Source organism: Staurois parvus, unplaced genomic scaffold (assembly GCF_062004578.1).
Source record: "Staurois parvus isolate SC_StPar_1 unplaced genomic scaffold, SC_StPar_1.0 ptg000154l, whole genome shotgun sequence".
Classification (NCBI taxonomy): Eukaryota; Metazoa; Chordata; class Amphibia; order Anura; family Ranidae; genus Staurois; species Staurois parvus.
In genome coordinates this window covers 15669478-15695378 of record NW_028317950.1, presented here as the reverse complement: position 1 = coordinate 15695378, position 25901 = coordinate 15669478, and the positions used below count along the sequence as shown (strand labels likewise).

The 25901-nt window shown below is 41.9% G+C and overlaps 1 protein-coding gene across 1 annotated transcript in view; it reads right to left on the bottom strand.

Moving 5' to 3' along the window:
- PRRT1B (proline rich transmembrane protein 1B) overlaps positions 1-18442 on the bottom strand; it is a 30404-nt gene extending 11962 nt beyond the window's left edge. The window contains exons 1-2 of the mRNA XM_089675100.1: positions 18206-18442; positions 7636-7967 (exon numbers count right to left, since the gene is read on the bottom strand). Coding sequence (XP_089531226.1) covers positions 7636-7967; positions 18206-18215 — 342 coding nt within the window. The 5' untranslated portion in view covers positions 18216-18442. The remainder of the gene's footprint in view (positions 1-7635; positions 7968-18205) is intronic.
- Between the last annotated feature and the right edge of the window lie 7459 nt (positions 18443-25901).

Sequence of the window (25901 nt, the reverse complement as noted above, 5' to 3'; positions counted from 1 at the left end):
ACTGCACTCCCCATAAACGTCCATGCGAATGGAAAAACAGTTCAAGGCAGGTTGATACAGCTTCGAAAGGGAAGCCTACTATGGGTTAGAATGAGGCCAGCTGCACCACTCATCAAATGATCTCAGAAGTATCTCAAAATGATTTCAATTGCAAGCTAAATGTACCTAAAAGCATGCTGCATTAATGCGTACCCTTACAAAAAAAAGTCAAGTGTCCAATTTCCATAGAGTTTTTTTTTTTTTGTCCCTGAAACAGTTACATTCAAGGCATGCCATGAAGCATAACTGTCAAGATTTGCTCTCAACCAAACGGTCAAGCCATCAAATGGCTAATCACATGAGCAGCAGCAGCATGGCAGCTGCAGATAAAACAGGGGCTAAGACTGCAGCTTCCTTGTTGCTTGTTCCTTATTGCTTTAAAAAAGGCCTGGATTCCTTGTTGGATACATAGAATATAACTGGTTACTAAAAGAGATTTAATCTCCAAACACAGAAAGGTTTCTTCACAGTAAGAGCTGTGAGAATGTGGAATAGACTCCCTCAAGAGTTGGTTCTGGCCAGCTCAGTGGATTGCTTTAAAAAAGGCCTGGATTTTTTCTTAGATACACAGAATATAACTGGATACCAACATTTATAGGTAAATTTGATCCGGGGAATCAGGAAGGAATTGTTTTCCCTGCAGGAGCAAATTGGATCATGCTTTGCTGGGTTTTTTGCCTTCCTCTGGATCAGCTGTGGGTATAGGATTATAACTTTTTCATTTTTTTAATGGTTGAACTGGATGGACTTTTGTCTTTTTTCAGCTATACGAACTATGTAACTTGTAAAGGATAGGAGGGTTTAGTTCCAATTTAAGGGTTTATTTACACCAGATGCATTTGGCTATGCTAGTCCCCCTTGCCAAGCAAAGTCCCAACACACGGAGAAGGCAAAGTGTACACCACTGTGTTGCGGTGGTGTGCCCTGAAAAAAAAAGCATTGCACTACTTCTTTTCACTGAATGGTGTTGCAACGCACTACAGCACATTGCTATGTGCTGCAATGAATAAACATGAGTGAAATGTTGTTTTGTGACATTCCAATAAAGTTAAATTAAAAAAAATATAGACTGTAATCCAGGGCTTGAAATCTCCACTCGCCTTCTCGCCAATGGTGAGTGGAAATTATGGTGGAGGCGATTGTGTCCCCCAGGGCAGTCTTGCTGAGCAGGCTTGGAGCTCAGGCCAGACCTGTCATTGGCACTGGGAGCTGTCAGACTGCTCAATAGCTGAGCGCAGTGAAAGCAAAGCAAGGAGTGTGTGCTGTGCTCTCTGCCTCCCCCTAGAGTGCAGTACCCGGATCTGTGAGTGAACAACGAAGTGTCCATGTGTGTGTGTTTGTGTGTGTCTGTGTATGCATGTACAATTGTACATGTGTGTATGTACATGTGTGTATCTGTACATGTGTCGGTGTGTGCGCATGTATAGGTGTGTGTTTGTGTGTATGTACGTACATGTGTTTGTGTGTGTATTTCTGTGTATGTACATGTATCTGTGTGTATGCGTGTCTGTATGTGACTGTGTGTGTATACATGTGTCTGTATGTGTGCGTGTCTACATGTGTCTCTGTGCGTGTGTGTACATGTATGTGTGTATGTACGTCTGTGTGTTTGTACAGGTGTTTTAGTTTGTGTGTGTTTGTTGGTGGCGAGTAACTCTAAGGCCTGGCTAGTAGCTCAGGACTTGAAATTTTAAGCCCTGCTGTAATCCGTGCACCAGCACTACATATGCCATAGCACACACCAGCGGCCGCATTATGAAGTGACTGCTGGTGTGAACAAGCCATAAGGTTCACGCATTTGTTGTGCATTTTTGCAAAAACACATGCACATGTGTTTTTTGTACACTCCTATTGAAGTCTATGGAGCCAAAAACGTGTTCTGCTGCACCAGAAGAAGCACCTGTACCTTTAAAAAAAAAAAATCACACTTCACCATGTTGCATTGATGTGGATGGGCACCACAGAAAATAATGTGATTTCCAGTGCTATGCATTGCAGCATGACAGCAGAGGTGCAACAAATCATAGTAGTGTGAACAGGGCCTAATGTTAGAATGTGGTTTGTACAGAAATACAATTCTTCTATGTTATACTGTAGTTAGTAGTTCTACCACTAGGTGGTGGTGTAAAGCGGCATTCTCTCTAGTGCAGTTCATGGCTGTGATGTCATTTCCTGTCAGAGTTCCTGTTTCCAATAAAAGCAAGAAGGGCTCCCAGCAATGTGTTCAGCAGCTTCTGACTGGTAAGAAGACATAGTATGCAGCAGATATCCAACAAAGGCAAACCTCTCTGCTCTTAAAGTGTATCCATGGTAAAAATGTAAAATTGTCTATTTATTTCCCCATTGTATTACAATTATTTCAAGCCTACTCCTATTGCTCTGAATGATCTTGAAGTGTAAACTTTCTTTGTGAAGATCTCCACACAATTTACTTCCTCAAATTCTGTGACACGTAGTCACTATGTCCTGTGAGTTGCATTACTGTGTCACACATTTCACAGAGCCTGCCTTCTGAACTACAGAGGTGCTGAGAGGAGGAGCTTCAGGAGGTGGAGTCAGTATAGGAATCACTGCTTGGTACCATGGGAGATGTAGTCCATGGAAATTGAGAAGCTGCAAGTCATGCAGAGAATCCAGGAAGTTGTGGAAAGACATGACCATCAGACAGGCAGCATGCACAAGGTGCAAGGAGATTTTTTCAAGTAAGAATATATTGGATTGTCAAGTATATATTTTTATATTGTTATTACAATGCTGATGTTATAAAATTACAGTTTTTTTGCTGTGACCATAGATCTCCTTTAATATCTGTTTTCTCAGGGGTTCATACACATAGGGTTTCCTAACCTACTGGAATCCCTGAAAAAAATGCCAATGGTGACTAAAGCATGGATGGGCAGGCTCAGTTTTGTCTCTTTATTGGTTAGTAAAGACACCCATCATTTAACATCCAAAAAATTGGGTTCAGGAGGTAGCAGCACTGGTCAGGATTTGTATAATTTCCGGTCACCAACATACAAAAAGAAAATTATGTGCAGGAGATTCTAAGTATCTTCTTCAAGTGTGTGTAAAGGCTTTTTTTTTACCGCAGTCAGTATTTTTTATTTTATTTTTATTTTTTTTTTTGCTGTCTGTGTCTCAGGGAGACATTTCTGCCCTATAAACCTCACAGGAAGTGAGAACACATTTTTCCAATGTGAGGGAAACTCCCTCTAAGGCATGGTTTTTCATCCAGGGTTCCATGGACCCCGATGGTTCCTCCAGAAGTTTCCAGGGGTTCCTTGAGCAATAAGCAATTTCTGCCTTTCAGATAAGTTCCCACTGACATCGATCTTTTTTGCTGTCTGTAAGAGGGTAATGCTTCCCAATGACCAAAAGTGTAAAGAGAATTCTTCCCATTGACCATCACACTAATGTATCACGAGTTGTAGATATAATTATTTTTAGCTGGGGTTTATTTCAAGGTTTCCTCTGTCTTGAAAAGGTTAAAGCGGTAGTAAACCGCAAGAAAGAAAAAAAAAAGTCCCCTGAAGAAAATGTCATAATGTGCTAGTGTGCATTGCATACTAGCACATTATGTAAAACTTACCTTAAAATTAGGGATGCACCGAACTTTCGGTGGCCGAAAACTAAAAAAAGCACCGATACATGTGCCGAAAAAACCCTGCTCCTCGCCGCCCACCGCCCTGTAGTTCTCAGCCTTGCCTTAGAAACCATCGATCCTGGCGCTGGGCATAGAGATGAGTGAAGGAAAGATGGCCGCCACTCATCTCTATGCCCTTAAAGGACCGGAGCGATGTCACTTCCTGTTCCGGCCATTTTTTTTTCTTAAGCACTAGATCAAAGCTTTTTTTTTTTGATCCAATGCTTTACATTGCAGAGGAGAGATATAGGGATGTGACCCCACATCTCTCCATAAAGTCACTAATTATTTCTATCACAAGGGATGTATGCATTTCTCGTGATAAGAATAAAAGTGATTTAAATATTATTTTAAAGGGATAGTGCAAAAAAAAAATTTAAATAAATAAAGTTTAACGTGCCTCCGTCCCCTGTGCTTGCACGTAGTGGTGAACTCATATGTAGGCCATGCCCACATATATAAGCAGTGTTCAAACCACACAGGTGAGGTATCGCCACGAATGTCAGAACAAGAGCAATAATTCTCACACTAGACTTCCTCTGTTACTTTACACTACTAACCTGTAGAAATTTTTAAAGCATCATCCATGGAGATTTTTAAGTACCGCAGTTTCACACCATTCCACAAGCGTGCGCAATTTTAAAGCATGACATGTTGGGTATTTATTTACACGCCTTAACATTCTTTTTCATGTTTTACAAAAAAATTGGGGTATATATATATATATATATATATATATATATATATATATATATATATTTTTTTTTTTATTAAAGTGTATTTTTTTCCCAAAAATATATTCATTTTTAAAAACTGCGTGTTTCGGTTTTCGGCCAAGTGCATTTTAAATGTTCGGTTTCGGCACCAGAATTTTCATTTCCGTGCACCACTACTTAAAACGAAGCCCTCCAGTGGCATGCTGTCACCGCTTCAGAGGCTTCCATCTTCACTCGGACCTTCTTCTGGGTTCGCGATCTCCGGCCATCTGACAGGCCAGGCCCCGATGACTTCACTCCCTTACTACGGCACACAGCTCTGAAGGAATGGCACGGGGATGCCATTCCTTCAGAGCGCATGCGCCGACTTTAGGAAAGAGCTAATATCTCCTAAATGGCGCACGTTTAGGAGATCTTAATTTTATCTACAGGTAAGCTTTATTATAAGCTTACTTGTAGGTAAAATTAAAACAAGTTTACTACAACTTTAAGCCTGCTCTAAGGGCTAGTTTACACTAGCATTGCTCTTTGAAGAGTAATCCACAGTGGGTTTTGCGTTTCAGAGGTCATTGGAGGTGTTGTTTTGCCTCAACGTCTGTTTTAACCCCTAACTGTGCACTACATGTGGTTCCGGCACAGGTCCATTCACTTGAATGGGTCGTGTTTGGCGCGAGGTACTGCCTGGCAAATGTGGCAAAAGGTTTAATCCTTGTCACAACCTGTGTACACTATGTCTGCTGGTTTTTCAGCTTAACCTCCCTAGCGGTCTGATTATGTCCATATTTCTGTGCTCAAAGCGGTACATTTTTTTGCATGGAAATATGTATTTTTTTTATTGTAGACCTGTAATTTTTAGGAATAACTTACTGAAATCTGTCCAAACAAGAGTCTAGTAAACATTCAGAGTATGTTAAAATTTGAAACACAAAATCATAAATTATAATTTAATAAATAATCATAAAAAATAATATAATAATAAATTTAATTCAATAATATAATCAAACCAAAAACACTGAAATTTGAAATATAGCACCAAGTTCGCACATCGCTGAGCAAAGTCGCAAAATCGTTTTCAGTGTCTGATGACGAATTTCCCTACGAATCATCACTCAATTCTGCAAGTAGTTCTAATTTACTATCGCTGTTCTCTAGCTGGTCTAAAACCGATTTTGACCTAAAGGGACGCATTTTTGGACGCCATGGACGTTTCTCAGTTTCCAGGCAGAAAGAACAATAAAAAAGCAGGCAGGGCACAGGACAAAGCACTAGGGACAAAATGTATGTGAAATGCTTTGATACAGTAATGTTTTACTATGTGATTTTAATGAATGTCACTTTTTGTCATTTTCAAATTTCCCGCCGTTCCGTCCCCATACGTCCTGACGTTGCAGGGAACGGAACCCAGAAGACAGGTGCCGGCATCCGCCAGAGGACATTACAGGGGACACTGCAGGAGGGACATCGCGGGAGCGCAGGACAAGGTAAGAGAAGAACAGATCCCGGAGCAGCGCTGCAGGGTATTCCCGAGTGTAGCTCAGGGTTACCATTTGTGGTACTGAAACTTTACCCCGAGCTACACTCGGGAATACCTCCAGGGAGGCTACGCCCCCCAACCAGAATTGTAAACCAGCCCTGAGAGAGCTGTGGTAAAAGAGGAGATTTTATCACAATGTTCCCAGCAAAGGACACAAAGTTGGTACATATCATTTACTGGCTACACTTATGTCTCCAAACACTGACATTTTAAGTTTCCTAACGTTCCCCTTTAAGAACAGGAGATAAACTACAGAATCTTTACAGAATAAAATCTGAAGTGACTGTAATGTAATTACAGGCGTACCTCGGTTTACGAACGCCTCGGTTAACGTAATTTTCAGTTTACGAATTAAAGTTCATTGAAAATAATGCCTCGGTTTACAAATTTTTTTCGCAATACGAATTAAGTTTCCCCAGGATGCATTGCGCCTGGGAGGTTTATAGCGCCAGCCCCATGCCTTTAAAGTGCACTATAAAGAGTTTTGAACAGAGAAGACTTTTTTTTTTTACCTCCGGAACAGATTAATTGATTTTCAGTGCATTTACGAATTAATTTTTAATCATGTCCCTGTACAGTATTTATTCCTTTAAAGTGCACTTTATAAAGAGTTTCAAACAGATAAAAAAAATACTTTTTTTACTTTTTTCTGACCTCCAGAACGAATTAATTGGTTTTCAATGCATTTCTATGGGAAACCGCATTTCGGTTAATGAATTTTTCGCAATACAAAACATCCCGGAGAACGCATTAAATTCGTAAACCGAGGTACACCTGTATATTACTTTACTATAAGACTTAGTGACTACTACATCTGTGAGATGTGAGCACAGAGCAGGCCTCGATCCTCTTTCTGTAGTCCCCCTCCAGTGCTCCTGGTTCCTCCTCTTCTCGTGTGCCACCATAGGAAGCCGCTTCCTATAGTGACACACCTGCAGACCTGATCCCTAACCGAACTGCATGTGTCTGTAGACACAAGCAAGCGTGGCTTGGCCCCGCTCCCTCTTTACAGGATTTGTCTGACAGCAGTGGAAGCCAGTGGCTCCTGCTGCTCTCAGCCAAGCCTGCAAGAGCGGGGAGAAGAGGAGAGAGCTGCTACCGATGAGCACAGCTCTGGATCAACTAAGTATAAGGGAGCAACATTACCATCTAAACTTTTATTTTTTTACTGGAAATGCATAAATACGGGTAGGCAGCTATTCTGACAGTCTATAGGAGCCTGAGATTGGACTCGCAATCTCCTGATTCCAGGTGCAATGGTCTGCAGGTTCCTTGTAAAATAAAAAATAAATAACTGCAAATTTTTTTAACCGGAAAAAAAAGCATTTATTTATTTTCAAAAGGTAAACCTATCCTTTAATGTGTGAAAAGCTCCTCTTGTGAGGTAAACATTGTGGAAAGAGTAATTACAGTAAACTGCATATGATCATTCACACTAATTTGCAGGTTCTGTGGAGCAGAATTAACATGTTTTATGACTTTTATAGGACTATTTATACTGTTATGAATTATTATGTGTTATATAATTATATGATGGTAATTTCATACAGACACATACATGTAAATATGCGGAGAATTATAATGTTCAAACTTGTGATATCTGCTCAGAAATAGTGTCAGTGTGATGCTGTTGGTAACTAACAGGTCCACTTTAAACACAGCTTTCTCATTAAGTAGTTTGGTATCTAGAGAACTTTACTTACTATGATATAGGGGTATGACCCTGGTGGCAGGTTCTGATGTGCATAGACATTCTGCAACGTTGGGCCAGACTGGTACATGACAGCCATTGAGCCAGAGAAGTTACTTTGATAATTGGGGTACAGCAGATGTGCAATCTTAGGGTCCGGGGGAGAGTATGGTGGGGGGTCCCCAACAAATGCAGTGTTCTCTATGCCTTTAGGCTCCTCTGAGGTAGGTTTGGGCTGCTGTTGTTGCGGTTGGACGAGGTCTGTACTTGGAGTGTTAGCTCTTTGGCCCATTTCCACAACTGCTTCATTCCTTTCTTCTTCTTGCTGGATCCCAACTTCCATTTCTGTCAAATGAACATAAAATGCATTAGTCTAATATGCACACTCCCTCTACTATATTTTGAACTGATGTATCAAAGTATATGTTAAGGCTTTAAAGGTGTATCAACCAGATTTAAACTGTCCTTTTCCAGTTCAGATTTGAATCCTGCTTGCTCTGAGGCAGTTTAGATTCCCAACAATTTGATGAGTGACAGCAACAGGCTTATTCAGTGGAAAATGTCACACTGATATGCAGGTGTAATAACCCAACTAACTTAGGTTGCTATGCATTGCTGCTCATCCCCTTAATAGGTCTTTTCAGGTCCCCCAACTACCCCAAAACCAGCAGATCTGTACTGGGATTTAAATAGAATCCCAGGGGCTTGCAAACCCTGGACATGTTCCAGACAAATGGCAACCCAGCCAAGCTGTCCATGTGTTGGGAATGCTGTCTTGCAATTTCCATACTTGTAGTCCAACTGGCCACTAATGTTGGGGATTTCCTCCTCCCATTGACCATCAACATTGGTGCAAATGTTCATCTCATGAACTATCAACACGGGCATTTTTCCTCCCGATGACCACTGACGATGGATTATTCTTCACCCTGACTTAATGTAGCTTTTTTAGCCACAGCGTGGATCACATATCTTCTCTGTATATAAACGGAATCTATACTCAGTCTATGAAAAATAAGATATTTATGTATCCTGAACAAACAGTAAAAGTGCTTTAAAACAAGCCTTAATTCACCTTTGTAGCTTTAAGCATTGTGGACAATTCATCTTCAAACTCTCCACAGAGGCATAGTTTTTTTCCCTAACTTCTATGGAAGCAGAATATTGGCAGTCAAGTCGTTCTCTAATGAAAAACACACAGCAGGTGTTGTAGGCTGCCAATAAACCTACTGAAACTTAACTTTAGAGTTTCTTTCGTAACCTTTGAGAATTTCCTCATAGTACAAGCAGCTAGAAAAGTCAGTACAAGCTTGCTCTAAACCACTCTTACTGCTTGTTACAAATATGCAAAAACTGTAAAGTCTCTGTTCAGGCCACAAGTGCACTTCTAATGTCTCTTTTTCTAAAGTTGGGGGGGGGGGAGCTTACTCTACAGAAATGGCTGTTACTAGTTCCTCCTCAAACACTTGTATATTTGGGGTATAACATAAGATGCACTTCCATAACCAGAAGTTGTGATAGATGTTCACAGTCTCTTAACTTAGATAAAACTATTTAGTGATTAAGAATATTATCCCAGTCTGCGGTAAACCCATATATGATGCAATGCTAAGCTGAGTTGTCATGTTTAGACACCTAATAGATAAGATCTGTAGCTCAGGGTGGTTTAAGTGTGCCTCCATATCTAATTAGCCTGCTGAAAGCTATTGTCAACCTAATGCAAACCTGTGTCACAAGTTTGCTTTACCCTCCCAACCCCCAGCAGCATATACTAGGTGAGTATATGCAGCTGGGAATGGGAGGTTAAAGAGTTACTCCTTTCCCTCCTCAACCATTCAGCAGCTGGAACTGACGGAAATTCCCCATACTTCCAGGTATGGAAAATTATGTGACTTAGTCCATATACTGCATGCTTTGGGGCACTTTTTCCTCCATCTAATGCTGTGGCATTTTTTTTTTTCCTCCAGTGCTAGAGCATTTGCTACTGATGATGAATGTCTGTTTATGCCACAATTTAGCAATGTCCAGTTTTACCAAATGTTATATTTACCAGTGATTGGAATTTTCTTGAACTCTTTGACTACCAACATCTCCCATCTCACTGATGCTGGGGCATTTTTTCCTTCCAGTGATGCTGGAGCATACCCCTTTCAGCCACGCCCAATATCTAGCCTACTTTTTGCAGCAGTACTGTGTGGATGTGCTCCACATCTTTTCTTTTCCAGGTTGTTCCTGATTATCAAACTCAAACGTTGGGAGGCATGTCATGTGACTGTGATTGGCCAATCAGGGGGGTCCATAACCCTGTGTGAGCTGGGACTCCAGCGACTTATAGCATACACAGGGCTTTGCTTTCACTGCCAGCATCTTAATGTAAAGCAGGGGGATAGCGAATGGAAGGTACAGTGTGGAAGTCTGCATTAAATAGAACCTTTTCATTTGCCCTGCAAGGGTAAAGCACATATTCCCCTTAAATTATCCATAGGATCAAAATTGGGTTGATTCAATGGAGACCAGCCGAATTTCAAACTGTACAGCAGCTTGTGTCCTAACAACCAATGAGGTCATTGGTTGATCAGGAGGATGTTGGGTGTCTACACAGAGTCCTTGTTTGCTCCTCCCCTGCCCCTTTCCATCAGCACCGAGGTCACTTTAGCTGAGGAAGGGAGAGGAACTGAAGGAGAAGAATAACATTAGAATACCAATCAGTACCAGTGTGCAAAGGTGTGTTTGCTTTGAAAGAATAAATCACCTCTAACGTTGGGTGTTCTATGTGTTGGTGTGTTATTAGTTTAGCTTTTTACACAGTATGTTAGAATGGGGTGACTTAAGATTGTGCAGAATTTTAAAGTGTTCTGCAACTGAAAAGAAGGGTGAGAAACACTGGCCTGTAGAGTTAGGCTGACCATACACGGTACCATCTTCGGCTAGTTCCTGGGGAGCCAACCAAAATTCACTCAGCGGGTGGCACTGTTGACCGTGTCCCTCCCGACATCACTCAATTGAAAAATCAAAGAAGTCTGCCTAAATTCATAAAAATTGCCAGGATAATTCCAAAAAAGCTAGGACGCTGTGTAAAATCTTCATGAAAACAGAATGCAATGATGTGCAAATCTCATCAACCCATATTTTATTTATAATAGAAAACATATCAAATGTTTAAACTGAGAAAATTTACCATTTGAAGAAAATAATAAGGCAATTATGAAATTGATGGCAGCAACACATCTCAAAAAAGGTGGGACAGGGCCTTGTTTACTACAGTGTAACAGCCACTGTTCTTTTAACAACACTCTGTAAATGTCTGGGAACTGAGGAGACCAGTGTCTAGAGTTTTGGTAGAGGAATGTTGTCCCATTGCCTGATATAGGATTCTAACTGCTCAACAGTCCTGGGCCTTATCTGTAGTATATATTCCGTTTCAAGATGCACCAAATATTTTCAATTGGTGAAAGGTCTGGACTGCAGGCAGACCAGTTAACCCTTTGAGGACCAAGGGACGTATTTGTCCCATGTTTTTAATTGCCTGTATCATCTAATTAAGAACTTAAAATACTTTTTTTTTTTTTGGTTCGAGTCAAAATATTAGTTCTTATCAACAAATGGATCTAGCTTTTTGCCAATTATTTCATGAAATGGCTTAGTTACAGCAACTGAAGTGTACGAACTTTAAAAACAAAAAATTGATTCTTTTGGCGTTCCGTAATCTTATGGTCCTCAAAGGGTTAAGCACCTGGATTCTTCTACTACTAAGCCATACTCTTGTCATAGATGCAGCATACGCTTCAGCATTGTCCTGCTAAAATATGCAAAAGACGACGTCTTTTTGCCATCAATTTCAAAATTACTTTTTTTTTAAATAGTACATTTTCTCATTTTTAACTTTTGATATGTTTTCTGTTTTCTATTGTGATAGTGATTGTAATATGGATTTATAAAAAATATAAATAAACAGCGCAAACATAGACCTCTATATCAAATCAATATACAAAGTGCAAACATATATAAAAAATTAAATAAATAGTGAAGTCCATCAAAATTAATAAACACAAAATTCAAAAATAGTTTGTGCAAACAGAAATTTTCAAATTCTTCTTCTATTATAAAGAAACTTCCACCTTCCACCCGTGAAAACCAACATCAAATGCACTCACCAGATTAAGGTGAATGAAACGCCTTTTAGGAATTTATGGGATCCTAAACCCTCTTTGGTATCCACTCTATAGGAATCCTCACCTCCAGCATAGACTCCACCATCTGGTTTAGGCTTTTTTTTTTTTTTTTACATTTCTTCAGTTGCTTCTGGTTTCTGGCCTAGACTAAAAATGATGCCATACATCCCAGGACTCTTCTTGGGAGGAGAGGCTTTCTCAGCTAAGCACACCCTCCCGCCTGCATGCCTATATATTTACCGCTGCGCAAGGTAGAGAGGCACCCAATCTCCAAGCACAACTCCTCCTGTAGGTGATAGCCCAGCTCGTGTGCTAATTCATATGGGAATGACAGTAGTCCCTGTAGCAGGCTCTAATGTAATATTATAAAATAATGTAATAGTAATATGGATTTATATTTGCAATTCGCTGCATTCTGTTTTTATGTAGATTTTACATGGCATCCCAACTTTTTTGGAATTGGGGTTGTATATATCACAGAGAGATCAGGATGTCTGAGAGATTAATCTCATCCTGACACCTTGAAGAGAAGAAATCGTCATGTTTTGTTTATTTAAACGTTATCTTCAGAGTCGACTGAACTTTGCTCAATAGCAATCTGGTTCCTCATAAAGGCAACCAGCAAATATGGAAAATATTTTATCATATTTGTCTTAGAGAAACGAGAAGGGAGTGTATGTACTATTATTGAATAGGTAAGCATATACTGTTCCCAGAGCTGGATCATCCATAGGATAACCGAGGCAGGAGTCCAGGGCTCAGTAAATGTCCAGGGGGCCCAGCTACAACTTTCATTCTCCTCTCTTAAAAAATAGTGGTATAGCTGCAGGCAGAGAACTCTGGGACTTGGCCAGCTTTATACCTGATTTTTATGAACGGGATGATGTGCAGTGAGCAAAGTGCAGTGCAACAAAGAACTTCTTGTGATATCCACTCTGAGCCCCTTAGTGTAACACAATTCATTTCTGTATCCTTCATACTAACCTTACCTGTAATCCTAACTTTAAAACTTCCTTCCCTGTAACAACCACTCTAACTCTCTTAGTAACACTAATCCTCCGGTATACCCCAAAACTACCACCCCCCCCAACACTTACAATAACTTTCCCTGTATCACTAATGACAATGTTACATGTAATGGTGACCGAAATGAAAATTCTGGTGCTGAAAATGCAAAATGCACTTGGCCATAAACCGAAATGCGCAGTGTTTAAAAATGAATATTTATTTTTTTGAAAAAATACACTTTGATTAAAAAACAATATATACCCCAATTTTTTTGTAAAATATGAAAGAGGATGTTACAGCGAGTAAATAGATAACCAACATGTCACGCTTTAAAATTGCGCACGCTCATGGAATGGCGTGAAACTGCGGTACTTAAAAATCTTCTTGGGTGATGATTTAAAAATTTCTACAAGTTAGTAGTGTAAAGTTACAGAGGAGGTCTAGTGCGAGAATTATTGCAGTTTCTCTGACGTTCGTGGCAATACCTCACATGTGTAGTTTGAAAACCATTTACATATGTGGATATGGCCTACGTATGCGTTCATCACTACGTGCGAGCACGGGAGGGATGGGGGCACTTTAAACTTTTTTTTTATTAATTATTTCATTTTTTATTTTATTTTTTTGCAGTGTCCCTTTTTAAAAAAAATTTATTGCTTTTATTTTTATCACAAGAAATGCATGCATCCCTTGTGATAGAAACAATTAGTGACAGGTCCTCTTTATGGAGAGATATTGGGGTCAATAAGACCCCTTATTTCTCATCTGCAATGTAAAGCATTGGATTAAAAAAAAGCATTCATCTATTGCTTTTAAATAAGAAAAAAAAAATATGTCAGGAACCAGAAGTGACATCGCTTCAGTCCTCCAAGGAAGGGCATAGAGATTAGTGGAGGCCATCTTTCCTTCGCTCATCTCTCTGAACAGCGCCGGGGTCGTTCAATGGGTTCTCAGGTAAGGCTGAGAACTACTGAGTAGGGGCGGTGTTTTCTCAGCACCTGTATCGATGCTTTTTTTTTTCATTTTGGCCGACGGCTGAAAGGGGTGTTTTCGGCTACCGAAATTTCGTTGCATTCCTAGTTACATGTATCCTTAACACTAATCCTCCCTGTATCCATCACATTAACCCCCTCCCCTCCGTATGCCTAACACTAATCCTCCCTGTATCCATCGCACTAACCCCCCCCCCTTGTAGGCCTAACACTAATCCTCCCTGTATCCATCGCACTAACCCCCCCCCCCCTTGTAGGCCTAACACTAATCCTCCCTGTATCCATCGCACTAACCCCCCCCCCCTTGTAGGCCTAACACTAATCCTCCCTGTATCCATCGCACTAACCCCCCCCCCCTTGTAGGCCTAACACTAATCCTCCCTGTATCCATCGCACTAACCCCCCCCCCTTGTAGGCCTAACACTAATCCTCCCTGTATCCATCGCACTAACCCCCCCCACTTGTAGGCCTAACACTAATCCTCCCTGTATCCATCGCACTAACCCCCCCCCCTTGTAGGCCTAACACTAATCCTCCCTGTATCCATCGCACTAACCCCCCTCCCCCCTTGTAGGCCTAACACTAATCCTCCCTGTATCCATCGCACTAACCCCCCCCCCTTGTAGGCCTAACACTAATCCTCCCTGTATCCATCGCACTAACCCCCCCCCTTGTAGGCCTAACACTAATCCTCCCTGTATCCATCGCACTAACCCCCCCCCCCCCTTGTAGGCCTAACACTAATCCTCCCTGTATCCATCGCACTAACCCCCCCCCTTGTAGGCCTAACACTAATCCTCCCTGTATCCATCGCACTAACCCCCCCCCCTTGTAGGCCTAACACTAATCCTCCCTGTATCCATCGCACTAACCCCCCCCCCTTGTAGGCCTAACACTAATCCTCCCTGTATCCATCGCACTAACCTCCCCTCTATATCCCTAACACTAATCCTCCCTGTATCCATCGCACTAACCCCCCCCCCCCTTGTAGGCCTAACACTAATCCTCCCTGTATCCATCGCACTAACCTCCCCTCTATATCCCTAATACTAATCCTTCCAGTAACAGATGGTAATGCATGTTGTGCTATGGCGGCCTATTCAAAAGAATACATGTTAAGGCAGTCCATTCCAAACTTGCACAGGATAAGGCCAGATAAAGCTAAGGCCAGTTATAAACTTGTAGATTGTGCCTTTGCAATGGAGGAAAGAAACCTTTCATTAACCAATTGCCCATCTCCCTATAGTAGAAATACTGCTACAAGGCGGCAGGGCTGCGCAAAATCACACATATATACATGATTTTGTATTTCCGGGTAGGGGGCACACACGCGCCCCTACCCACACCACCATTGGCGGCTTCAGCTGTCGATCACCGGGTCCCATTGCCAAGTATCACTGACAGGGGAGAGGTCTGTAAGTAAACAATACGATCTCTCCCCTGTGAGCTCCAGCACACTGCTTTGTATTGCTCTGCATAGCAGAGCAATACAAAGCAATGCGCTGACACATGTAAAACACACACACAGCACACTGTAAAACAGCACACAGGTAAGCCTTTGATCGCCCCAGATGTTAACCCCTTCCTGCCCAGTGTCATTAGTACAGTGTCAGTGCTGTTTATTACCACTGATCACTATATTAGTGTCACTGGGGATGTCAGTGGCAGTTAGTCAGTTCCCCCCCCGTGTCAGAATGCCCGCTGCAGTACTGCTATAAGTTGCTGATCGCCGCCATTACTAGTATTAAAAAAAAACATTCCAGTATTTATACCGCCATTTGTAGACGCTAGAACTTTCACGTAAACCAATTAATTTACACGTACTGGGATTTTTTTTTTCAAATGTAGCAGAATACTTTTTTTGTTTATAGTGCAAAAAAATAAAAACCTCAGAGGTGATGAAATACCACAGAAATACCACCGAAAGAAAGCTCCATTTGTGGGAAGAAAAAGGACGGAAATTTAATTTGAGTGCATAACCGCACAGTTGTCAAAGTAACGCAGTGCCATATCGCAAAAAATGGCCTGGTCAGGAAGGGGGGGGGGGGGGGGAATCCTCTGGAAGGCAAGTGGTTAAACAAGATTTTTAAACATTTTGAAAAAAATCTCTTTATTTGATATCAGACAAAGTGATGGTGGCAACACCAGTGCAGTGCAATAGCGGAACTGACTTCAGAAAAAGGGCACCTTAATATGTAAATCTACACTATTCTGGTGATTTTTTTGATGTGGACTTCAGAAACAATTTGATCATGATGTCTATGTAAAGCTAACATATTCCTTAGATGATGGTTCCTCTAGGGAATGTGTAGAAATGGGAGAATATGTGCTAAATTCCATTGTTGATGGAGGCAATTCCCTTTCACCCTCAATAGCTTATCTCTTTTACTGCAAGTCACTATCACTAATTAGCTGATATGATTATCTCTGGAATCCTATCTGGTTTATGAGGCCTGTGTCTTGCCTTTGAGGTACTCACCTGCCCCTGACTGCCAAGGCAGCTTCCAGCACATAACCAGGTGCAAGTGTGCTACTTAGTGTGAATGCCCAGGTATTACCCAAATCTATCCAAACCCCACTGTCCTCCAATATGGTTCAGCATTAGTTTTGTTCTTTTATACTTTTCTGTAGTGTGTTGAGAAACCACTTTTATCGCTCCATGGGGCATTGTCACCAGAATTGTAAAATTATTGCAGTGGAAGCTACTAGTAACATAGGCAAGCCCCAAGAACTACATCTCCCAAGTGCCCATCACCTACACAAAGAGTATGGAAAGGCTCTTGGAAGTAAAGGCAGCAGCCATTTTATATAGGTTGGATAAAAGATTTCATGTAGCATAATCCCCTTCACTGGTCACCCTAACTCTAAACTCCTGCCATGTTACTTCTACCCGCCAACCTGAAGCTCCCCTCCACCAGTCTGCTTGCCGATCTGATGTCACTAGGACTTCCTCTACTTTCTCTGGCAGTGGCCAGGGTATGCATTCTTCTAGGACTGAGTGCCGCTCATGTAATGACATGATCGCCAATCAGTCCTGAAATACTATAAGCTGAACCTGCGTGATGTGTAGTGTAAATAACAGGTTGGGCTCACAAAAATGGTCATAATGGCAATGTGTCCTCAGTCCTGAAGAGAAGCCCCAATGCTGGACCGAGTTGGAAGTTGGGGCCAACGTGGAGAGGGTAAGGGCTTGTTCACAACATGCATAAAGCACAGAAAATGCATGCTCATTGACACGTGTTGACAGACACTTTTGTGTGTTGCATAAAAATGCAGGCGTGCTACATTTTTATGCAATGCACCTGTACGGTGTGAACAGGACACACAGAAAATAGTTTCTTTCTATGATTCTTTGCATTGAACCTGGGTCGATCAAAGCAGCTTAATATACATGGTGCTAACAAGCTCTTATGTTGGCGGGGGGCGCTCCCAAAACTCCTAGTAGGGAACTAGGGCAGGGAGATCTTACTGTTGGAATATCCAAAGCATATACGAAGCCAGAGACTCCATAGGGATCCCAGACAAACCAGCCTCCCTCTTATATCTCCATCTTACTAGGTAGATAGTAATATCTAATAAAGATGCCTGAACTGTGTATTCATTTTATTCAAAATTATGTGACTCGTTCTCTTGCTGGATCTATATACATCAATATGTACAGTATCTAAATAGTGCTCTTTCTGTTCAAGAGACATAATAGAAAAGGAGAACATAGGGAATCTGTTTAGTTATTACAGGTTTTTATATAGATGTCATCCACACAGTTTGCACTGCACAGTGATTGTATCGGCTCTGAAAATTTTAAAAGTTAAAAACTGCCTGTTTGCGGCGTATATAGGTAAAAAAAACTCCTCTAGAAACCCACTAGTCCTGGGTTTTTTTTCCAGCCAGGAAGCATCTCCCTGCCAAAAAACGTTGATTACAGTCTATGTAACATGCTGGGGAGTTTACTGGCTGTAGGAAAAAAACGTCAAAAGACAAAAACGTCCAGTGTGGATGAGGACTTACATTATGGTGGCTCACAGAATGGTGATTTGCGTTAGATGATCTTCCAAGCCCTGCATTCTCATTATGTATATACGGTGGGCAGGAGAGGATATTCAGTATGTGTAGAATAAGCAGCTGCTCAAGGGCCTTCTGGCGCATAGGGACCCTTGTATCCTAGATGTGAGTTTGGAAGTTGTTGGGACCTTCTTTTGCTGTCCTGGTGAAATTCTTCTTAATGCCTTAACTACATTCCTGGTTTGTAATGTCCAAGTGGTGTCAGGCAGCCTTCCTTTCCTGTCTTATCTATTAATACACTGTGAACAAGTGTTTGCATTTGAATGGGGGGGGGGGGGACAAATTGCTTTGGCACAGGTGACTATCTGCCAATGAAAGTGTGCAAGCCTTAGTCTCTAGGCACGCTTACCTGTAGCCATTACGGCTGTGTGTCCTCAGTCCAGGTTTTCAGTCTTGGAACCCCACAGGGCAAGACAGGTTCTCTTGTCCCTTTACCAGCTGCTGGTCATCAATCAATGTCTGAGGTCCAGTAGAAATGTCACTTGTCGCCCTCCATCATCTCCTGTAAACTTGTATTGTCTTCACCTTGGTAGTACTCTCCTTGTGTCTTCTCTTCCTCACACCTTACTTATCCTGACTCCTACCTCCCTCCCCTATCTCTCTCTCTCTCCCTCCCTCTGGTCTCAGTTTCCTGGCTCTCAGCTGCCTAATTAATAATTGACAAAACTGTTTGCGGAAGGCTGTGCAAATAGGAGCTGAGCTCCCGGTGCTGATTTCACAGGGAAGGCTGGCAGTACCATTTTGCTCAATGCCATGATGGTACAAAGGGTGCAGAGAAATGAGATAGCAGTGAACTATGGGGTGAAGTCACCCTCTCCCCATATTTGTGCAGGGGCTGGATTATTCACTAACCAATGAAAATTCTTTGGCTTTCATTGTCAAAAAAAAGTATGGCTTTCATGAAAACAAAACATTTTCTTTTTAATAGACAGGCAAGATTAAGTGTCCACTAACGCACAACAACCATTTACAGATCAATTTTCATTACTACCCTTTAAAAGCTTCATTTCATTTGGCTGCTGTGTGGAAATGGATTGTACTGAGTTTCAGTATGTTATTTAAAGGGGTATTCCACCTTTGGGCTGCTCCATAGAAAACCTCTTTACTAGTCTGCAGTTATGAGAGGTGGGAGGAGGGGAGTAGCATTGCTGTTTTATACCCAAATCCGCGTAGAATTCTGAGGTTACAATATCCTTTTCCTTTGTGTCCAGCCATTGAAAATTGTGGCAGCTTTACCCCAAACAGTCTGTTACCATGGAGGGATCACCCCTTCTAATCATAACTGTGGCTTGAAATAACTTTAAAGTGAACCTGGAAGTAGCAACAAATACAGGACCTGAGAGGCTATTTTCTTAAATTAAAAAACAAGTACCACAGTCCATTGATTCTGGGTACATTACATTATAAGCCTCAAAGTTGGAATAACGGGAACAAATCAGCAGCCAGGTAAAAGCAGAATATATATATATATGTATGTATGTATGTATGTGTGTGTGTTTGTAGCCAGTGTTAATCCAGTTATGTATTAATTCTAACTGCAAACGGAATTCCAAAAAAAGGTTGGGATGCTGTGTAAAATCTACATAAAAACAGAATGCAATGATTTGCAAATATCATCCCATATTTTACTCACAATAGAAAATAGAAAACATCAAATGTTTAAAATGAGAAAATGTACCATTTTAAGAAAAAAAATAAGGTACTGTATTTTTCACTCTATGAGATGTACCTGACCATAAGACGCATCTAGGTTTTAGAGGAGGAAAACAAGAAACATATTCTGAACCAATGGACTGCAGATATAGTACAGGAAATGACCAGAGACTGCGGATGTACTAGAAGAGATGACCAGAGACTGCGGATGTACTACAGGAGATGACCAGAGACTGCGGATGTACTGCAGGAGATGACCAGAGACTGCGGATGTACTGCAGGAGATGACCAGAGACTGCGGATGTACTGCAGGAGATGACCAGAGACTGCGGATGTACTGCAGGAGATGACCAGAGACTGCGGATGTACTGCAGGAGATGACCAGAGACTGCGGATGTACTGCAGGAGATGACCAGAGACTGCGGATGTACTGCAGGAGATGACCAGAGACTGCGGATGTACTGCAGGAGATGACCAGAGACTGCGGATGTACTGCAGGAGATGACCAGAGACTGCGGATGTACTAAGGGAGATGAACAGAGACTGCGGATGTACTAAGGGAGATGAACAGAGACTGCGGATGTACTAAGGAAGATGACCAGAGACTGCGGATGTACTAAGGGAGATGACCAGAGACTGCGGATGTACTACAGGAGATGACCAGAGACTGTGGATGTACTACAGGAGAAGAACAGAGACTGCGGATGTACTGCAGGAGTTGACCAGAGACTGCGGATGTACTGCAGGAGTTGACCATAGACTGCGGATTTACTACAGGAGATGACCAGAGACTGTGGACGTACTACAGGAGGTGTCCAGAGACTGCGGACATAGTACAGGAGGTGAGCAGAGACTGCGGACATAGTACAGGAGATGACCAGAGACTGCGGACATAGTACAGGAAAAGACCAGAGACTGCGGACATAGTACAGGAGATGACCAGAGACTGCGGACATAGTACAGGAGATGACCAGAGACTGCGGACATAGTACAGGAGATGACCAGAGACTGCGGACACAGTATAGGAGGTGACCAGAGACTGCGGACACAGTACAGGAGATGACCAGAGACTGCGGACATAGTACAGGAAAAGACCAGAGACTGCGGACATAGTACAGGAGATGACCAGAGACTGCGGACATAGTACAGGAGATGACCAGAGACTGCGGACATAGTACAGGAGATGACCAGAGACTGCAGATATAATACAGGAGATGACCAGAGACCTTTCAGCAATGCACATATATACAGTTTGGTATAGCAGTCCACAGGCAGTCTATGGAGGGGGAGGACATACCTGGCCAGCATCCTCTCTGAGGGTGGGACTCACAAAGATGTCTTCAGCGCACCCCATCGGCTCTGCAGTGCAGTGAACATGACCCCAATCTAAGGGCGGCGCAGGCCTAAAGCGGAGTTCGACCCAAAAGGGGAAGTTCCACTTTAATGCTTTGACCCCCACTCTCCACTAAAGATTGGCACCTATGAGGAGCAGGAGGGGGGGGGGCGGGTACCCAGATTTGACAGGTACCCGCTCCCACTTCCGCAGCGATCGCCTAAGTGATCGGAAGTGGAAGTTGTCCTCCCCCCTCCCTCCCCATAGTCTTCTGTGACAGGTCCCAGAAGACTACGGGGCCATTCACAAAGCGCAGTGCTTCTGGCACATGCGCAGTGGGCACCCGGCTATGGAGCCGCAAGCTGTCACAGCCGGGTGCCCACACTAAAGATGCTGGTTCCAGGGAGAGAAGATGGCCTGAGAAACCAGCCGTGGTGGGGACACCGCTGGACCGAGGGACAGGTAAGTGGCTGTATTTTAAAAGTCAGCAGCTAGTTTTTTTTCAACTGGAACTCCGTTTTAAGTTGCAGCTGCTTTGGGCCCTGCCTGGCGCTGCTGCACTGCTGACTTGGACTCCTCCTCTCTTCTGCCACAGAAGAGTTGAGCGGCCGGCCCGGTATTTTAACATGGCGGCGGGGGGGGGGGGGGCATTTTAGAGAGTCAGGGTGTCTCAGAAGTAAAGATGGGCAGAGATTTACCAATCTTAAAAGCTGCATCTAAAAATTGTCAATTTTGCATCTGGAGAAATATCTGCACAAGGTACAATACATGGCCAAAACACAATATTGAATGCCCATGATCTTCAGGCCCTCAGATGGCACTGCATTAAAAACAGGCATGATTCTATGATGGACATCATTATCGGAATACTTCCAAAAATCAGTTTGGGAACACAGTTTTCTGTGCCATCCAAAAATGCAAGTTGAAGCTCTATCATGCAAAGAAGAAGCCATATCTGAACATGATCCAGAAATGCCACCATCTTCTCTGGGCCAAAGTTCATTTAAAATGGTTTGTTACAATGTGGAAACCGGTTCTGTGGTCAGGCAAATCAAAACTAGACATTCTTATTAACAACCAAGAAGAGAGGGAACCTTCCAGTTTGTTATTAGCTCTCAGTTTGAAAGCCTGCATCTCTGATGGTATGGGGGTGCATTAGGGAATATTGAATGGGCAGCTTGCACATCCCGAAAGCACCGTCCATGCTGAATGATATATCCAGCTTTTGGAGCAGCATAGGCTCCCATCCAGAAGACATCTTTCTCAGGGAAGGCCTTGCATATTTCACCAGGCATTGCTAAACCACATACTGCATCTGACAACAGCATGGCTTCGTAGTAGAAAAGTCTGGGTGCTTAGCTGTTCTGCCTGCAGTCTGAACCTTTCACCATTTGCAAATATTGGATGCATCTTAATTTGAAAAATACGACAGAAAGGACTCAGGGCCTTTGGATAGTTAGAATCCTAGTGCAGGCAAGAATGGAACAACATTCCTCTCTCAAAACTCCAGAACTGGTCTCTTCAGTTCCTAGATGTTGGTAGAGTGTTGTTGAAAGAAGAGGGAATGCTACACTGTGGTAAATATGGGCCTGTTCCAACTTTTTGCTGCCAATAGTTTCAAAAGTTATCATTTCATACTGTTTTTTAATCATCCCAACTTTTGTGGAATTGGGGTTGTATGTCTGTTTTTAATATAGCTGTAATCCCCTGTACAAATGAATCCAGACTGGGAGAGAGAGAGAGAGAGAACTAAGTGAATTGTTGTTGGATTCACAGTCCTGTGGGTCTAAAACAGTGAGCTTGGTGATAGGATAAATGTCAATGATATGTTCCTCATTCTAGTGTTGGGAATGCCAAATATATATAGAATTCATTGGACTCCTTTGTGGCAATTCTGGGTAGATACAGTAAGGAGGGATAAGATAGTGTATGGAAAGGTTCTTTGCATTCCCTTACGAAGCAAGATCGTAGGCTTGTCGCCATCCCGGTCTATTAGGGTTGATCTTGGAGAACCACCCATTGCCACTTCCCTCTTGTTTTATATTACTTTTCAGTTTTGATTTGTTTTGTATTCTTAGTTTGTTGCTTGCCCCATTTTATTTTTATTTTTATTGGTCCTTGTTTATACTTCCACTATAAGGCTGAGTGACATTGTTATGTATGCACTGAAAACTTTACAATAAAAACCTCTTATGGAAACAAGAATTTGACCCATTCAGATTTCTATACTAGAAATATAGTTATATCCTTCAAAGCTGAGCTCCATTAAAGAGTAAATGTTTACTATATATTTAGATAGCCCCTTGGTGCCCGTCCAGTAGCGGGTGTGCGCAAGTGCATGAGAACGGGCACGACTGATGGGCATTCTGCGTTGGCACACTGTGTGCCTGGGCACACTTTGTCTTCTCTGACACTTTGTGAAGATCTCCATACATTTACTTCTTTGAATTCTGTGACATATATCCACTATGCCCTATGAGTAGGCACTGCTGTGTCACCTTCTGAACTACAGAGTGGAGGAGTTTCAGGGGTGGGGTCAATACTGGAATCACTGCTAGTAGGCAACAAGGTACCATGGGACATGTAGTCCTTAGGCATTGAGGAGATGCTGCAAAACATGCAGGGAATATAGGAAGTTGTGGAAAGAGATGGCAAGCAGACAGGCAGCACTCACAACAAGCAAGTAGATTTTTCAAGTAAACATTTATTGGATGGTCAAAAATAGGTATTGTATATATTATGGTTACAATAATGATGTTATAAAATGAAAGCATGACCTTAGATCTCCTGTAAGTTTTCAGTGTGGGGTGAGGGGGTGTCAACAATATCATTATTTTTTGACTGCTAAGTGAAGATTATCTTTTGTTGACTTACACTTTAATATATCACTAACCTTTATCATCCAGGTTTCTCATGTTCTCAGTATGTTTGTTTAACAAATGGGCATGCATTTGCTAGTAATAGAGGAACTATGTAAAAAAAATGTGATACAATCTTTTTTTGTAATTTCTTTATTTAACCAAAAGTTGCATAATACAAATATTCAAGAATACAGCTTAAAAGGGTACAAAGATAGCCAAGAATCAATATCGTTGGCTAGACAACAGAGTCTGTGTAGCAATAATAAGCACACTAAAATATAACAGACTTCAAATCGGTTATCAGCTGACAACACATAGATATCCCAGCGGGAGGCAATATAGAGAGCCTTCAGCATATGCATACAAACATTAAAACATGAATGCAATTCAATTTTATTGGGCCTGAACTCTGCTGTTACTGTACTTGTTGCAGGCCTCATTCATTTCTAGAGAAAAAGAAAACTGGCTCTGAGGAAGAGGCAAGTCCTCGAAACGCGTCAAGGCTGTTGGAGGTCCAGAGTTCCCATTACGGACGCACACACAGTGTGCGGATTGGACTGAGCTGTTCCTGCAAGATGTACCTTTGACTATATTGTCATTTTTTGAGTACAATACCTACTTTTATTATTTAATAAACACATTTTTTAAGGTAATGCACTAGGCCGCTGCGCCCTCTTTTTGTTTTTCTCCACTCAGTATACTTGCACTTACCTGGTCGTTTGAGGGCAGCAAGGCGTGCATATCCCAAGATATTTGTGATGTGGTCCTATCCATATAGAGTCCATCCCTAAGTGCAGGAGCATTCCTAGATTGAGATTCATACTCTGCAGGACACCTGAATATGGTTCCACATATTCATTTTTTTTGGGTATTTGTTTTTTTTTTTCCCCAGTTTATATAGTTTATGTAAGAATTTGATCCCTTGTCCATTTTTTATTGTGGAGACCTCCCATTTACTGTCCCATTGACAGTAATGAGAGGGCCCAGAAATTATGGAAAATCTTTTGCAAAAGGGACAGAGGCAGCAATGAATACAGATTTTCTAGTATACTCACAAATGATTCTAACAGTTATCTATGCCTTCCTGTCCCTGTGAACCCTAGTCCCTCTTTTAGTCCCGTGTCACAGGGGTGTCAGTGGGAAACAAAGAGAGGACAAATCTCCCCAGTGTCATCACTGACAGCAATAAATGTCAAAAGTCCTAACTCTTCTACAGTCTATTAAAAACTAAAAAAAATGTTTTGTTTGGAATAATGCTTTAGTTAAACAGTGAAGGTTTGTGTCTATACAGTGATGCTCTGTAGAAACCTTGAGGATTACTATACACTTTCTGTTGACATTATACCTTTGTTTGCAGTGCAAATATTAAGCCTTAGTTATTAGCTTTGGATGTGACCTAGGGTGGCTGCCTTGTGACCCTCTGCTGTCATTCAGCTTCTTGATTCCGTACTGAAGGGATGTTTTAATACAATTCAAAAAGGGCCACAACACAGAAAAAAAACTGTATACATTCACGGTCAATAATATTGCCCCCCCCATTTCTGTTAGATAATGCACCACATCACCCAGAAAATTGTTGCAATTACAAATATTTAGGCATTCTCATGTTTATTTCTTTTGTTTGTATTGGTATGAAACAAAAAGTGGAGAAACAAAGCCAAATCTGACACATTCCACGCAAACCCCAAATGTGGACTGGACAAAATTATTGGCACCCTCAATTTAAAATTTGGTAGCACACCCCTTGGAAAAAATAACTGAAATCAATCGCTTTCTGTAACCATCAATGAGCTTTTTACACCTCTACTGGAATTTTAGACAATTCTTCTTTCGCCAACTGCTCCAGGTCTCTCAGATTGGAAGGGTTCCTTTTCACAATTGCTGTTTGAGATCTCTCCACAGGCGCTCTATGGGATTGAAATCTGGACTCCTTGCTGGCCAGTTCAGCACTCTACAGCACTTTGTCTTAAACCGTTTCTGGGTGCTTTTTGACGTGTGCTTTGGGTCATTGTCCTGCGGTAAGACCCATGACCACTGACGGACACCCAGCTTTCTGACACTGGGCACTACATTGCACCCCAGAATTCTTTGGTCTTGGTCTTCAGATTTCATAATGCCATGCACACAGTCAAGACATCCAGTGCTTGAAGCAGCAAAGCAACCCCAAAACATCAGTGAACCACCATGTTTAACTGTAT